At 37.9% G+C, this 16,526-nt stretch overlaps 1 protein-coding gene across 1 annotated transcript in view; it reads right to left on the minus strand.

Annotated features, from left to right (window-relative positions):
* Positions 1-16,526, minus strand: part of CPQ (carboxypeptidase Q) — a 124,856-nt gene that overhangs the window by 24,910 nt on the left and 83,420 nt on the right. The window contains exon 6 of the mRNA XM_010222536.2: positions 7,278-7,479. Coding sequence (XP_010220838.2) covers positions 7,278-7,479 — 202 coding nt within the window. The remainder of the gene's footprint in view (positions 1-7,277; positions 7,480-16,526) is intronic.

The raw sequence follows: 16,526 nt of genomic DNA on the forward strand, positions 1-16,526 counted from the left end.
CTATTGCAATATTCATGTAGGATTATTTCATGACTTCTTTGCCACAGATTTTTAAAACAGGAATATAAGCAGTATCTAATATCACTTGCTAAACCAGTGCGCTGGAATTCTTAGTAAATAATCACAAATAACATTGTCTATTAAAGAGCATCTGATACTTAAAAAAGAGAGCAACTAGAAATAAAATAAGAAATCAAAGCTGTTCAGTAACATACCGTAAAACTTAAGTACTTTTGATTTCACATTTAAATTTCTTCTAGAACTGTCAAGTTAACCTGTTTCTAATTATTCCTGTGTCTAATCATAATTAAGATTCCTAGACATTGTACAGGTCAAGGACAAGATGTACTGATATTCAAAAAGTAAATATATTTGAAATAGGTGATTAAATAGGAAGTAGAAGCATTTTCATTACAGAAAATGCTTGTAAGATTTACGGGCAGATTTATAGATTTGCTTAAAGCTTACATAAGCTATTACCGTCTAATGAGATCTTCTGAACAACTCATTGGAAAGAGCCTCACCTTGTAACTCCAGCATCAAACCCAGTCCTCCAGCCTGAATTATCTTTGACTTTTTGAAGGACACCCAACTCTTTATTTTACACATTCAAAATAACGGAGAATTCATCAAATGTGCAAGCTCCTTCTGTAGTTAAAAAACCCTGTTCTTAAAAGGTGTTCATTTTCTACTATTTTGATCTTGTTTAAATTTGGACAGACTGAATCTCTAATGAATTACTTTTTAAAACAAGACTAAAAGGTGTTGTCATTAGAAAAATCTTTACTCAGCCTAATATGCATGCTGTAATTGAGTCATTGTTTAAATTGCATAAACTGAAAATAAAATCAACATTTTTCACTCAAACGTATAATTTCTAAATTTAGAAGTCTTCCCATATCTTCTTTTGTGATCCTGCTTTCGCTAAAACTTCACTGATAGTTATATATGAAGGACAGCCACTTAATGCACCTGCTAGTAAAAGCAGCACTCACCCTTGCTTACACAGACTGTTCTGTTCTGAAGATTTCTATCACTGTGCTAATAACTTCATAATAACTATGACAGTGGGAACTCATACTTAAGGTGGACGTTTAGAAAGTCCATTTAGAAGCAGTCTTCTTTTATGTCAGAACAAGTGTGTATGGGTGGTTTCCAGGTATTTGTCACAACCATCAATTACTTTGACACAAAGATGACATACCATTTTTTACCTGAGGACTGCCTTGAGCCCTAGCACTAGAAAAGCACATGCTCCGGTACAAAATGGGCTACAAAAGCCCTCTTAAAACTGCTAGTAAAATTTTGCAATCAGGCACCATGCCTAACCACCTAATTCCATCCCTCTCTCCAATGGTATCTCCCCTGCTGAATATCTGCATGACCTATACTTAGTCTACTGGAAACAAACAAACAAGCTTGGAATTTTGATGCTTTTCGTTAATTATTACAAGTTGACAAATTCCAATATTTCGCATTTGAAAACTGGAAGAAGTCCAATACTCCAAATGACATCTAAATCCAAGAAGAATACAGGTGGACAGAACTGTAAATTATGATCAAGTTTGTCTGGAAGTCAAATGGCACAGTTAGAAAGCAAATAAACTTTAATCTACAGACTATTTTTTTCATTAAATGATTAGTCTCAAAGACATTAGTGGTAACTATTAAAAACAGAAAAGGTGATATGATAGGCTAATATAAGTTACTCATCATCATAAAAAGTTGCAGTACATTAATTGTTCTTAATTAGTCTAGAGCAATTTCTAATTTCAAAAGCATATTTTATGGAACAATGATAAATTGGATCATAGATAAATTATTTGACAGGTTAATATACACAGTTCTAAATGCAATCAGAATTTTAAATGGTTCTAATAACTGTAGCACTTATAGTTGGTTCTTTAAGTGCCAGATAATTAAAATTGTTCTCTTAACATACCGGTTTCATTTAATATTTCCCAAGTTAACAGTAAATTTGACTTCTGCAGAGGATCATACTCATTCACCCTATTTCCTTTTGGAGTGATGGAGTAAGACATTTAAAAGGAGATGAATGATCTTGAAAAAGCAATACAATATTGCTAATTATTACACTGCAGTGTACACCCATGTCAGACTTACAGACTCACGCTTATCTCAGAAAATAAAACACCAGGCAAGGTACAGGTGTACAACAGCAGCACCGCGCTCCTCAATTGCAAGCAAAACCAAACCAGGCACACGGTGGTTGGCTGGTATTGGTAGCGTGCACAAACACATGTCCAGAGCACTGCGACCTCAGAGGGAGTTGCAGCATCTCCCAACAAGTGTCTAAATGTGGGTGACGTGTAGGAATGTGTACGGGGAGAAGGGGAGCAGCAGGCTCTGGAAAAGGAGGGCAGCTAAGGAATTTCACCTCTTAGGTAATAAGAAAGAAAACAGTGCGTGCAAAGGTCAGGTATCCGAAGACCAAAATGTGTCTTTTTTTAGATAAAAGTAATAAAAAAGCACTATAAAATATAAAAATGAGAGAAATGATATATGACAGCACTGGTTTGTTGCCTCTGAGAAAACGATTAATACATCTAAATATAAATTAATTTTGATTATTGGAGAAACGTTAAAATTAAATTAACTACTGATTTATTTGTTTTGGGGAGAATAATTTTTCCTGTGGGATAATGTAGCAAAAAAAGCAAGACAGGGTCACTGTGGAGACAGGGAGACAGGAACAACTAACAAGGTTCAGAGTGACACAGAAAGACTTTCACCTCTGTTTCTGGTTGAATTTTAAATAGAGGAATTGCCACATATTTTCTAAGAGATGTTTGATTTCCTGGGTCAATGCGGTCTCAAATACAGTTCAGTTCCTAATGGATAAGTGTTCCCATCATAAGCCCTGTATCAACAGATAACCTCATTTACAAACCCAACAGAAAGGAACATCTTGAACCAATACTCCTGAAAATACAGTGTCACAGTAGTTTGCAAAAATGGGAGACCACTACTTTTTCTCTTCCCTAGTATCTAAAGCTGAATTTTATTAATATTATTTCACTGCATACCATAATGAAAATATAACCAACTCATTCCCCTCATTCTCAATTTTTGAAAGTTTATAGGGAAAGCTGGCTCAGCCTTAGTGCTGCTACCTTAGGGATCAGTGTAAACAACTTTAGAATTAGCCTTGTGATCAGACACATTGCTTTTTTAACAAATACACCAAACAGCGGTCTAGCAGGGTTTGCTAAATGTTTTTCACCTTTCCAGACAAACAAGAAGTCTGTTGTAAAAAAGCAGGCAAAGAAACCACAGGGAAGCAAAGTAAAGATCCCCAACAAATCCCTCTTCCTCCTTTAATTTCAAAAGATAGTCAAACTTCTTGGTTAGAACACAGTGCTGAAAAAGCCAACAGTGCATCAGGAGTTTACATATATGCTTGATGAAAAATAAATACATACCTGAATATTTAAAAATAAGGCTGAGAAAGATAATTGCATAATTAATAAAGGAGTAGTCTTAGGTGGCCACCTCAAACTGAAAAACCGCAGCATAAAATGTGATGCCACAAAAATCCAATTTTATTTGATTTGTGCTTCATGAGAAAGCATAACACTCACTATATAAATATTTAGAGTAGCTGGAAACTGGTTATCATTAAAAAAACAAAAATGCAGACATTTCTCTTGTTGGGCTGAACCGTTCTCAACATAAGCAAACGTAAAGCCCACCGGTGGAAATATTTCTAACATTTTACAGTCTGCAGTCATACACCATTAGACTGCTGTGCTCTAAGCAGATTACAAGATTGTACTTGAGAGGTATGAGTTAAACTTCATACTACAGTTGCCAAGTACTCTGCACATCCCTGGCTTCTCTCATGCTAAACTTCAGGACAGTCAACACTGTTTTCGTGCAAATTCAACTAAGCAACATTATGAATGACATTTCATTGTGTGTCCATTGAAAACACGTCATGTGGCTTTTTCTGGATCTTTCAGACCAAAAGGAGAGAGAGGAGTGGAATTTTAACAGTAAAAGTTGACCATAAACTCAATATACTAAAGGAAAATTTTAGAGAAATGATGTCAGAAACCATCTTGTTTTTCAAGTAGTACACCATATTTTCTCTGTTGCAGAAACAAAGCCATCAAGTGCATTTTCAAAAAAAAATTTAAATAAAATTGATGACATGTCAACACTTGGCTGCTTGTTTAAGTTGGACAAAATTATAAAAGCTGTTACAGTGTGTTCAATTTGTTCTAATGTTATTATATACCATAAGGACTCATTGAAGCAGTGAGAAAACTGCAGACAAGGCGTGAAGATTACAACATGTCTTAAAGTTCTCCCCGATACAGCATGAAATACAATCTGAATCAGCAGAAGTTCTTTTAGTGGAGTTAATTCTTTCACATCAGGTCCCAGTAGGGAAAAAAGGATCGCTGCTCTTTACTCTCTAAGAACATTTTGTTATTTGCTTAACAGGAAGTTAAATGAATCAAAGCTTCAGACAGAAAAGAAAAATAATTAATGTGCCAAATTTTTAATAGGAAGGTAAATCAGATTTACAGAAAAAAAAAAAAGTAGTCTCTGCTCTGATGCACTTTGTATTTTCTCAAAGTTTAAAGTGATCTCACAATTTATGGTATTTTTCATAGCTTTTGCTTTCTGAAGACACTGTAGTTAGTCTTATCTGAGTGCTGAGCCACATGACAAGAAATCTGAGTGGTATTCCTGCTTTTTCTGCATTTTGTTCCTGAGAGTAAGTGTCACGGCAGGGTCATGCTGCGCAGAAATCGGAGGCCTACGCAGGCCGCACACCGGGAGCAGGTCCTGGCCTGCACCACCGCCTCAGCCGGGCCCTCGTATTGCCTGGGAAGGGGCTACCTGGAGCGGGGTGTAAAAGTGCTGGGAAGTGTGCGATCCTTCAGAGAGCATGGACAACCATGGGACGGTGCTCTGGGCTCTGATGAGTTTATTTTATACACGGAGTCCATCTTACAAATCAACCTGCTGGAGGAGTGGGGATTGGACTCGATCATCTCTAGAAGTCCCTTCCAACCTCAACCATTCTGAGATTCTGTGGTTCTGCCCGGTTATTACTAGTGGAATAGCAGGGCTCAGTACTACCTGCCATCACTACCACCATTGCATTTTCAGCTGAAAACACATTTGAATATTAATTTTTTCTCTCTTCCATCAGCCTCTCCCTCGGACCGGAAGCACAATGAAATTGCCTAGTTGCTGCCTGCCCAACACGCAAGCACTTCTAACCCGCCAAAGCCTTTGGATGTGTTTTCTAAGCACCAGCTCAATGGTAAATTCTCATAGTTGTCAGGCTACAACTCTGGGCTACTGTGCCCTTGCACGGGTGCCTAGAGGCAGTGGAGGATGACATAGAATCATAGAATAGAATCATAGAATGCTGAAGGTTGGAAGGGACCTCTAGAGATCATCTAGTCCAACCCCCCTGCACACGCAGGGTCACCTAGAGCACGTGGCACAGGACTGCATCCAAGCGGGTTTTGAAGATCTCCAGAGAAAGAGACTCCACAACCTCTCTGGGCAGCCTGTTCCAGTGCTCTGTCACCCTCACTGTTAAGAAATTTTTCCTTAAGTTCCTGTGGAACTTCTGGTGCTTCAGTTTGTGGCCATTACCTCTAGTTCTGTTAGTGGCCACCACTGAAAAGAGACCAGCACCATCCTCCTCACTGCTTCCCTTAAGGTACTTATAGACACTGCTCAGGTCCCCTCTCAGCCTTCTCTTCTCCAGGCTGAACAGGCCCAGCTCCCTCAGCCTCTCCTCATAGGGCAGATGTTCCAGGCCCCTGATCATCCTTGTGGCCCTGCGCTGGACTCTCTCCAGCAGCTCCACATCCCTCTTGTCCTGTGGAGCCCAGAACTGGACACAATACTCCAGATGCGGCCTCACCAGGGCTGAGTAGAGGGGCAGGATCCCCTCCCTCGACCTGCTGGAGACGCTCTTCTTAATGCACCCGAGGATCCCATTGGCCTTCTTGGCATGTAGCCCTGGCCTCTCCACAGGGTTTACGGTGTCCTGAGGCCAGCACTCAGCTCTAACGCTCAGGCAGGACACGCGGTCAGAGCCTCGGACAACGGCTGCCTTCCAGGGGCACACTCACATTGCGGTATTACACTAAATTCCTTGAACCTCAGCTGGACAACGGCATGCCAGATGTGCGAAGCTCTGGGTTTTTAATAATACCATTCCTCTATACTTCTTGCCCAATACACATTTTCTTTTTGCTTTGAAAAACAGATTTCCATTACATTTATCAAGGTAATCAATATCACAATATCTTTGTACACCACAGAAAGTGAGAAGCAAAGAGCTCTGTACGTAAATATGAATCATGTATTTTGTATGTTACACCTTCCACAAAACCAGGTAAGAAACAAGGCAGTTAATCGTAAATTAGAAGATTTGAAGGCTATAGAAGTACTGGTAGAACTAGCATGATACACGCAATGGCCTATTTCAGTCATAAATCACTAGAAAAAGAGAACCTTTAACTTTTAAAACTGATCACAGTTTTAACAAATCAATGACATAAATTTATTTTTGTCATGCTATTATTCGAGCATGGCAACAACAATGGAAATTCCCTGCAGTTTTATTCAGGCCAGCTCCTAATTGGAAATCTTTTATTCTGCAAAACTTTATGCTAGAGCACAAAGTCCTCATAGCGGGGTTAATGCAGGAGTGGACTTCCCTCAATGCTTACAAACCTCTTTTCCAACAGCTGCTCCTCCCTTAGACACAGATAGTACTCCAAACCAAACCGGTTTGAAATTGAAAAGAATATTACCCCTTTAATATACATTAAAGCACTGTAATCTTTTAAAAGACAAGCCCCAAATAATTGTTATCTCAGCATATAAAACAGTGAAAAAACCCCTAGATTTCCAATATATAATAATGATAATAATAATAAAAATAATAATAAAAAATACTTATTGTGCATTGGAGAATTTCTCTCTGCTTTAGTTTACTATTTATAAACCACCAGTCTGGGATTAATTATTATAAATCCTTAAAGCCGAAAAGAAGATTTGAGGCATGTTACGTTATGTATAATCTATACCATTATTAAACTGAAGCTCAAATACACATGATGCCCTATTTCTGTAGGTAAACTTTAAATATTTATCTATGGTAAGTTTTATTCCCCTAGAGAAGTTATTTCTTATTATTTTCAAAACATTAGACTGCCTGATGTGATTCTGTATGGAAGAAATAATATTGTTTGTAAAGTACTCAGCATACTCACCTGGCACCCCGGCCCTCATCCAGTGATCAATGTCTGTTCCTTCTGCAGGGTCATAAATATCCGTAATATTGACAGGCAGCAGGAGCGTCATGATCTCTCTCACAATGTCACGAGCTTCATTGGTACCAGTAAAAGCCAGTCCCATTGGCTTGAAGGTGCCCTCATCAGACTCCATGACAATATCAAAATGGGAGATATTTTCCTAAATGTGTAAGGAAAGAATAAATTATTTCCGGATTTCTGTTCTTAACTATCAGGATATATTGTAATAGCAGACAATATCAAATTTGTTGAACAAGCAGAGAAATGTCCCCTGTGATCATATCGAATATAAACATAATTTAATCTCTTGGATTAAAAATATTGCAATAATTCAAGTTTGGTTTTGAGGTAATTAGTATTTTATTTGATCCACAACATGGCTGGTCCAGTGTTCCCAAAATAATTGTACTGAGGCTTAGAAGGTATCGTCTGGAAATGTAAGCCATTACCACCATCGCTTTATTTTCCTTGCAGCTCTTGTTTTCTTCTCAAACCTAAAGCTTAAGAAGTTCTACTGCAGAGTGGAGAGCATGCAGTTTCTTCAGCTTTAAGTTAGACATTTTAAAAGTCACTGTGGTCACTGTGAAGGATATCCTACCAGCTGTTGTCTCTTAAAAAGCATATTATTTTCAATACACTGTGTGGTCCACTCTGACTTAGGTAAAGGACTGAAATTCTAAAGTTCAATCTGACCTGAAGGAATTAATGCTTATTTGAAAGAAAGCTAGTGTTTTCAAGGTAAACCTTTAGAGGAAAGATGAAATTTTAAGAATATATCTATAAATGGCATAATAACAATTGCTTTCATGTGCACTCGGAAAATTATTTTTTAGATAAAGAATAAAACTTCCAGAGCCATTTATTTGCCTCTTAGGCACTCAGAGCACACAGTCATGAAGGTCTAATTGAAATAAAGTACTTATGAACTTCACAGGAAGGTAAGTTTTATTCTTTGGAAGAGCCACTTAACCTGTTTTTGCACAATAATGCAGCTTACGGCCAGTCCTGCAGAAAATGTTGTACTTCAAAACAGCTTAAAAATGATTAAGAGAACTTACTCACACTTGTAAGGGTGAGAGATTTTACTTGTATGCCCAGATCTGCTTTCAGAATTGTATTACTGCCATATCATTAAAAGGACTACTGCTGTCAATGAGTAAGTCAGTAAGTAATTCCTTCAGCTTTTCCTGGATATAAATATGAACTACAATATGGTGGCTGTGAACTACAGGTGGCTGTGAATACAATATTGCACAAATACCAAACAAAACCCCATATGTTTGCAGAAGTTTATAGAATCTGCCAAGAATTTTGTCTTACATTATTGTATTTATGTTTATACTTTTATTTATACTTTTCCAGAATTTCTCTCTTTTGAGTGAAATAAGTTCAAACATAACAGATATTCACTTCTAACTTAGAAATATATGTATCAGCTAAAAAAATGGTACACACTACTTGCAAATGAAGAAACAACCTTAAAGTTTTATAAAACTTTCAAATAACCAATCCACCTATCCCTTCATCTGCTTGACTGCTGAAAGTCAAGACGAAATAAGTGCCACTGTCACTAAACTGGCAATTGCTATTTTTGCATAATAAAAAACCCTTAAGTCTTTAAAAGTCTAAGCATAAAGAATTAGAATACATGTGTGTGACAGGGTGTCTAACCCTGTTATCAAAAGCGGTATTAGAGGTCACAAATCTCAACATGAGATCCTGATACGTTGATCCTGAATGTTGATAATGAAGTGGAAGAGAAGCAGGCCAAGGAAAACACACTATTGCAAAAGGGACTAAGGATGCTAAAAACGTTCAACAGAAAGAATCTCTTCTTGAATGAAAATCTTCTTCAGATTATAAGTCAAAGCTGAGGCAGTGTAAGAGCTAGGGAAGATGCTACAAATTTCTGCTGGTGAATGGAATCAGAAGCAAAGATTTGCCATTGAAGAGCCAGTATTTACTGAAGTCAGCATATTCATGCTTTGTGAAGAGGTGGAAAACAGAGCAAAGGGATGGTGCCAGGCAATCATACGTGATCATTACTAGCAAGAGGGAACTCAATAATATTGCCCACTGGACAATACTGTGATGGAATTGATTCAGAAACTGACCTTTTGGCTGAGGTTTCAGAGCAAAACTTCTCATAATTCTTAAGGAAGTTGCAATGGGTGGGAACAATAAAACCAATGGAGAGGATTACTCAGGGCTGGGGGAGGATGGCACTAAGGTAAGGGGAAGAGAAAGTATGGATGGATACAGTGCGGATACTCACAAGAAAAATCTCCACCTACCAGTATGTGGAACAGAATTCCTAACTTACAAAACTGTAGAAACTGCTGCGGTAGGAGGGCATTTGCCAATTGCTTTCTTTCTCATATAAATGTACACATGTGCTTTCAATAGGAAACTGAGAAAATGAACCACCCAGAAGGCATCACACTGTATTTTTACACTTCATTTATACCATAAAGCTGTTGAATTCTTAGAAAATGCTGTAGTGAAATGAAAACAGAATGTTTTGGGGAGAGAGAGCAGACTCATTGGGGATCAAGAAATAACTACCTGAAGTGCCATATGTCCTTGAGAAAGCTTTTTGTCTGCTTGGTTCAGTAGAAGGTATGACTAACTTTAAATCTGTTCTTTGTCAAACTTGCTAGTAGGAGATTCTAAATATATAAAAAAAGGTGGTGGGGGGGGTTGGACTGATTTCATCATACCCACTTCTGTATATATATATATATGTATTTTAGCACTTCTACTTATACAGAAAGAAATATGCTTTGGAAAATGTGCTATGGAGAAAAAGCCTCCTTCGTCCGACTTGGAGTGGGAATAACTGCTATTTATCAAAGCAGCCTGAGACTGTACATTGGCCAACGAAGTGCCCAGCAATATGTAACAATAAAATTTTATAAAATACCTGTCGGCTCAGCTGTTTCCTCCATCTCCCCATATTGAATGTATCATTTAAATAAACAAGCTCAGTGTAAAATCAATCCACAGTTGTTTTTCAGAGAATAATCCCTTTTGCTGCATCCTGTTACTGTGCCACTTAGCACACACCAGGACATTAAATCTTGTTAGTGTAGCCTGCTGCCTAGTTCTCTGAACATCAAATGAGATGTTTTTCCTTATCATTCCTATGACTGGGTCAGAAGAAGTCACTTCACTTTATCTTATCATGTTTACATCTTATAAAAAGGATCTAAATGAAACATTACAATCAAAATTATAAGGGAAAACTGGCTTTGTACAGGTCATTATTTTCACTGAATATGCAAATAGACAGGCTCCTTGCTAAAACCTCCTCTAGTTTTTAAAATTTCAAGTTCAATTTCTTTTATTTGTTTTATTTATAAAACAATCTACTTTTATCTCTGCTAAGCAAAACCAAAATATACTTTAAGTGTTTCTCATCTCAAAAGCAAGAACTTGAAAACATTAAAATATAGTCAGATATTTCTAACCAAGAAAACAGAAATATTATACGTTTGACAAAGATTACTGGTACTTCTTTCTGTAAAAACAAGTCCCATTTAGAGTAAACCCTGGGAAAGTCACCACTCAGCGAGGCGGTTTACTTGCTCCGTTGAAAATCCCCATAATACCAACCAATGTAAAAGTAGATTCCAGAATCTCATGACTAAGAGACTGAGTCACTGATTGAAATTCCTCCTACTCAGCTAAAGCAGTAAGAAACCTGAAAGGATAAGGGAGGAAAGAGCTGCCCTGAAAGACTTCAGAAACCTGGCGCTATTTAAAATGGTGTTAACTACTTGTCCAACAGCACATTTTCTGGTATTCTTTTTAATCCTACTGAGAAATGCCAACATTTTACAGAGAAAATATTTAAGCTTTTAATGGCAATTCATTGTCCTTGACTAAGGGCTAATTTGTTCCAGTAATAAGCGGCATCAGTTATTTGACAGTGCACTTCTAGCTTTCTGTTACTGATTTACACTTCGCTTCAGGAAACGACACCACTTGTAGCCCTGTCTCCCAGTGCTTGATTCAGAGCCATTTGGAGCGAAGCACAGCATGGCAGCAATCATTTCACACAGCTTATGGTGAAATGACAGTCATCTCACACTACTGAAAGTATGTTTAAATCAACTCCCATTTGTTAGTCTAGCATCTAAGAATGTAGGAAAGACAAAAGAGAACATCTGAAATACCTAAGTGGATGTGACAGCTGAAAGCAAAAAAAACAGATAATATCCTTTAAGTATTTAATAATATATAAATATTACATAGTATAATTTTGAACTGCTGTTTGGGATCAAGATTATTTAATGAAGCAGAAGATCATAAATGGAAACTAGAGAAAACAGCCATTAGGAGCAGGAATCTGCTGGCAGCAAAGGATAACACTTACCAGCCACGAGCAGGATCATACACACAGCTCAAACTCTTTGATTGCGGGCAGGGAATATCAGGATCAACATAAGATAGAAATTTTTGTAAGTTACTGTGTCATTAAATGGGAGAAAGTCTCAGTAAAACTAGAGATAGTTTTACTAGATGATAAGGTACGAAAAAGACTCAAGATTTTGCTAATGGTAAGATGAAATATTCTTCTGCCACATTTTGTGGCAGTCAGTAAAGCTGTCAGTAAAGGACAAAAATGTTATGACTTGTTTTCTCTTAAAGTCATGGCATGAAGTTCTGACCTCAGAGAAGCTAGTGACAAAAGTCCCAGTAGCTTCAACAGGCTTGGAACCAGATTCAGTCATTCACCTATTAACATTTCACTCATACTTAACATACTACTAGCAACACCACTGTCTGGTGTTGTTCAATACCACCACTGTTTCTCTCTGCAACCATTTGCCATCAGTCACAGAGAATCCCATTCTGTTTTATAAGTTCTGAGGAATGATATAAAGAAGAAAACAGCCAGCTCTAAAGACAGCAGCATGTGAAGGGAGATATGCACCAGATTACCTGTAGCCTTCTCTCAAGGCATTTTCTTGACAAAGAGACTTATCAAAGAAAAGTGCTCTTCCTAGAAACCGTATCATATCTTAAATTCTTTCACTGTACAAAAATAAGGGTGTGAAAACACTGCCAGTGACTCCGACGGATTCTGTCTTACTGTCAGATGTATCTTAGGTTTTCATTTGAAAACAGGCAATACTGCCCAAATTTTCCAATTAAAAATTCTGGTTTTCCTCTTCCAACCAAATCCTCTTTTTATTGATGTGTGCATTTTTAGGAAGCAAATAAGCACTTTCGCAACTCTCAATAACAGATTAAAAAGCCAGCAACAAATAATCGCATCACATCACTCATCTTTAATATTGCATGCTTTTATGTAGAACGTTTTTAGGCTCTCATCTGGGCAAATGGTGCAGTGCTTAAGTGAAAAGGAGTCATTGAGGAGAAAGCTCATCCTGGTCAGTCAATAGGAAGGGACAATTCTGTGTGTTTTGCACGGCTGCAGGGAATTTGGATATAAGCTGAGCATCCTCATTACATCCCAAAGTACCTAGAACCTGGAGGTCGGGTCCACACCAATGCCTGCACACAGGCTGCTCAGGCCTCCTTCTTCTGCTTAAGAAACAAGCAGAACACAAATTCCTTCTCATGCTGTGAAATCTCACATTCCTTCATGTGCAGAATCTCTCTCTCTCTCTCTGCCACTTGGAATAGTAGCAAATTGTTCAGATTTGGTTCTTTCCATTCATTCCACAAGCTGCCTAATGTGCCCTTGTCTTTGTAGACAAGGCAAATCAACGAGTTGATGGATGGAACTGTGAAAAATTAGTAGAAGAATTTGTCTTTCAAGCGCTGATGGTGCTTCTTCTCTACCCTTCCCAGTATATACGACTCATTAGTCATATAGAGTCTGCCTGCAGTGTGAAAGCAGAGCAAAATGTGTCTCCTTATAACCACTCCAGTGGGTTCTGCACCATGACAGGACTGATGGACCATGCACCATGGCAGCGGATCTTGCAAGGTCAACGTGTTAACAGCTGTTGACTTTGAGAAGGAGAAAGGACACCCATACTGCCAATATGTACCTGGAGGACATTCTCATGCATATTTCAGTATTTTTTGCAGCTGAAGCTTATAGAAAATAAAGATACTTAATACATAAGTTTTCATTTGGGTGTATGTGTACGCTTGTATACATAAAAAACAGTCTGTGTGTGTGCTTATGTATAGACACTATATTCTGTACACTGGATATATATCCTATGCATATACACTACACTAACATTACTAAACTACCATCCTACTAAAGTACACACTATATACATTTTTAAAGTATTATATAAATATATTTACATTAAAAGTGCTATGTACATTTAGTTACTGAAGCTTGCTCTCATGAGGTCTAAATTATCCTATGATGAATAATTTCCATTTTTAAGGTAAAAGAAGCGACACTTATGGGGTAACAAATAAAAAAATACTAAAAGAGTCGCTGGATTTCATCTGATGTTCATTGTGTGTTACTTGTACCCAAAATTATACAAAGAGCCTAGTATTTCCTTCAGGATAGGACAGGCAGAATTCCAACAATTCAGAAGTTTCAGGTGACAGTTCTGTTACTTTCAAGAGAGAAAGGAAGAAAAGATACAAAGACAAACATTCGCCTAACACTAGACCTGTATGAAATTTGCCCAAGAGTAACTTTAATTTAATACTAAAATTACGCAGCCTAGACACCCAAAGTCATGACTGATTCTAGGTCTTGTTTCAGGCAGAGTAGGGAATCAATCTCTGTGTGTGTTTTAACAAAAGCTGTTTTTTTTCTGCATGTGTCACTAAGAATATGATGCTTCAATATTAAAACGTATACATTTTTCCTGACCCTCAAGAGGTGTAAGATGTATAATGACATTGACTTTCATGTGGTTAACACCATAAAGGGATGTTAACTATGCATGTTACTGGATGTGAACTATGACTCTGGCAAATACAGTGCAATAGCTTTTCTTCAGTTTTGCAATTATAGATTTTTTTTCTTATTAATTTCTTTCATATCTTAACTTAATGACCCATAGAATAATGTTAAAAAAGTGCGATCTCCCGAACAGAGACCTCCACACCAGGTTATTTACCTAAAATAGGTAAACATGGAGGTCACAGAACTGCCAATATACGCACTCTAGAGGCAAGTAGGTACTATGACCAAAGACCTGAGGCTTCAGGTACTATTTTTTCACTGTTTTGCAGTTTCTTGTTTTGCAGTTTTATCTTCTCCTTTGCTGAAATAACCCCGAGTAGTGGGTAAACAGCAGGAGATTGGCAAGGAGGCAGGAGCATGTTGACTAATCAATTATTCCAACTGCCAAAACACTTTGTGTGCAGAACCCGTAAGCGATGGCAGATCCCGACCTCGAAATTTGCGCCCCTTTGGCATCAAGCCGGGCTGGCGGATTCCTAAAGAATTCCTGCTTCCCTTGCCAGCTGCAGCACAAGGGCTGTCTCCATCCCGCAGCCCGTTAATTCACCTTAAACCCTCCTCGTGCACCTCGCCATGGCCCACGCTCGGCAGTGCCCACGACAGTCTAGTTGCTTCTCCACAAGGTTCCCAGGGCTCCCCTTGCTGCTCGGGGATTTCAAGGTAATAAACACTCAATCACCTTACTTCAGGGTGGTGTCTTCTACCCCTGCTTAGTCCAAGTGCTGTTAACACCCTGCATCCAAAAGTAAAGCAAATCCTTATGGCTCAGTTGCCCTTCTCTCTTCCTCAACCCCTACCCGCTTGTTAAGTATCATATTGCACAAATCTACAATGTTGAAACAGAAAAAAGATGACGTATGTCTTAATTCACTAAACATACCCCAAATCATAATGAAAGAAAGCATCTAGAGAGAAGTTCAGCAGTAAAAATCGGGCAGGAGATCATTTTCAAAACCTGAAAATCTTTAATAATTTTGCCTCCCATTTCAACTCAAGTCAAAAGAAGAACCACTACCCACTATATTTCTCCGCAACGGCCAGACAGATGGTGTTAAGGAAGATTATTATGCACTGTAGTCAACCACAGGAGGTTTTATTATATCCAAGAGTCCCCTGCGCAAGGTAGAAACACAAAAGAAAAGATCTCTCTTCGACAGCCTCATATGCTTTCCAAATGGAAGAAAAGGTGGAAACAAAGAGAAAACAAGGGAATCAAAGGCTACCACCAGTGGCCAAAACAAGCAATTGTTTTATGGAATTTTTGATTTGAGAGGAATTTTCCTAAGAACAGTTAACAGCCAAGCGGTCAGCTACTTTTGCACTCCTGCATGTGCAGAGCTGCTGTAAATGGTAGAGGGCATTTGCCTGTCACCTGGGAAAATATCATACGAAGGAAACAATGGGTTAGGCCACATGGGGACTGTCAGATTCGCTCCAAAAATATATCTCATCCAAAGAAAGAAGGTTTGTACTAGTATTTACTGGATATTGCCAAAACTCAAGACTGTTATACTCAACTTTGGTCAACTCCATACGGCAGCCCTCATATTCTCATAAAGCTCTGAACAGCCAGTATTCTTAATCATTATTTTTTAATGATCAAACACTGCAATACCTGGTTCTGCAGAATTACTTGAGAGCAATACAAATAATGCTATTATGTAGAGATATGACTTAATTATCTGCACAATAATAAAATCACTATGTTGCTATCTCAGTAATTTCTGCAGTAAATTATCCCCTTTACACCAGTGGCAACCTACAATGACAAATGAGAAAGAAATATATCCTCAAGACCTGAAACTAATTTGAAAGAAAAATAAATAAGCTACAAAAGTAACAGTACTGGTACTTGTCCACTGCTATAGCATCCTCATTTTTTCTCCCCTGCCACACTTCTACTGATACAAGGAAGTAATTTACAATGTCAAGGAAATCCATGTCTGTCTGTGCTGAATTACAATATTCATATTTCTACTGTAGTCTGTAGTGAACTAAAGCCATAATAAGCCCAGCTATGTTGATGAGTCATACAAGCCATTTTTCATTTAGTAAGGCATCTTCAAATATCACTTTTACTTCACTTGTAATAATTACCATCAACAAGCAATGTTTGTGCCATCATATCCTAACTGCAAGAAATTTCCACAAATAAATCACTGAAAGGTTAAGATATTTTTCATGCTAAACATAATGTGCAGGATTAATCTGCTTTATTTTGCTATTGTTACTAGTGAGATATCCTGTCGTCGTATCAATTTATAATTATGCCAGATCACATGGCGGGG

Source organism: Tinamus guttatus, unplaced genomic scaffold (assembly GCF_059628265.1).
Source record: "Tinamus guttatus ecotype Peru unplaced genomic scaffold, ASM5962826v1 Tinamus_guttatus_pri_ptg000510l, whole genome shotgun sequence".
Lineage (NCBI taxonomy): Eukaryota > Metazoa > Chordata > Aves > Tinamiformes > Tinamidae > Tinamus > Tinamus guttatus.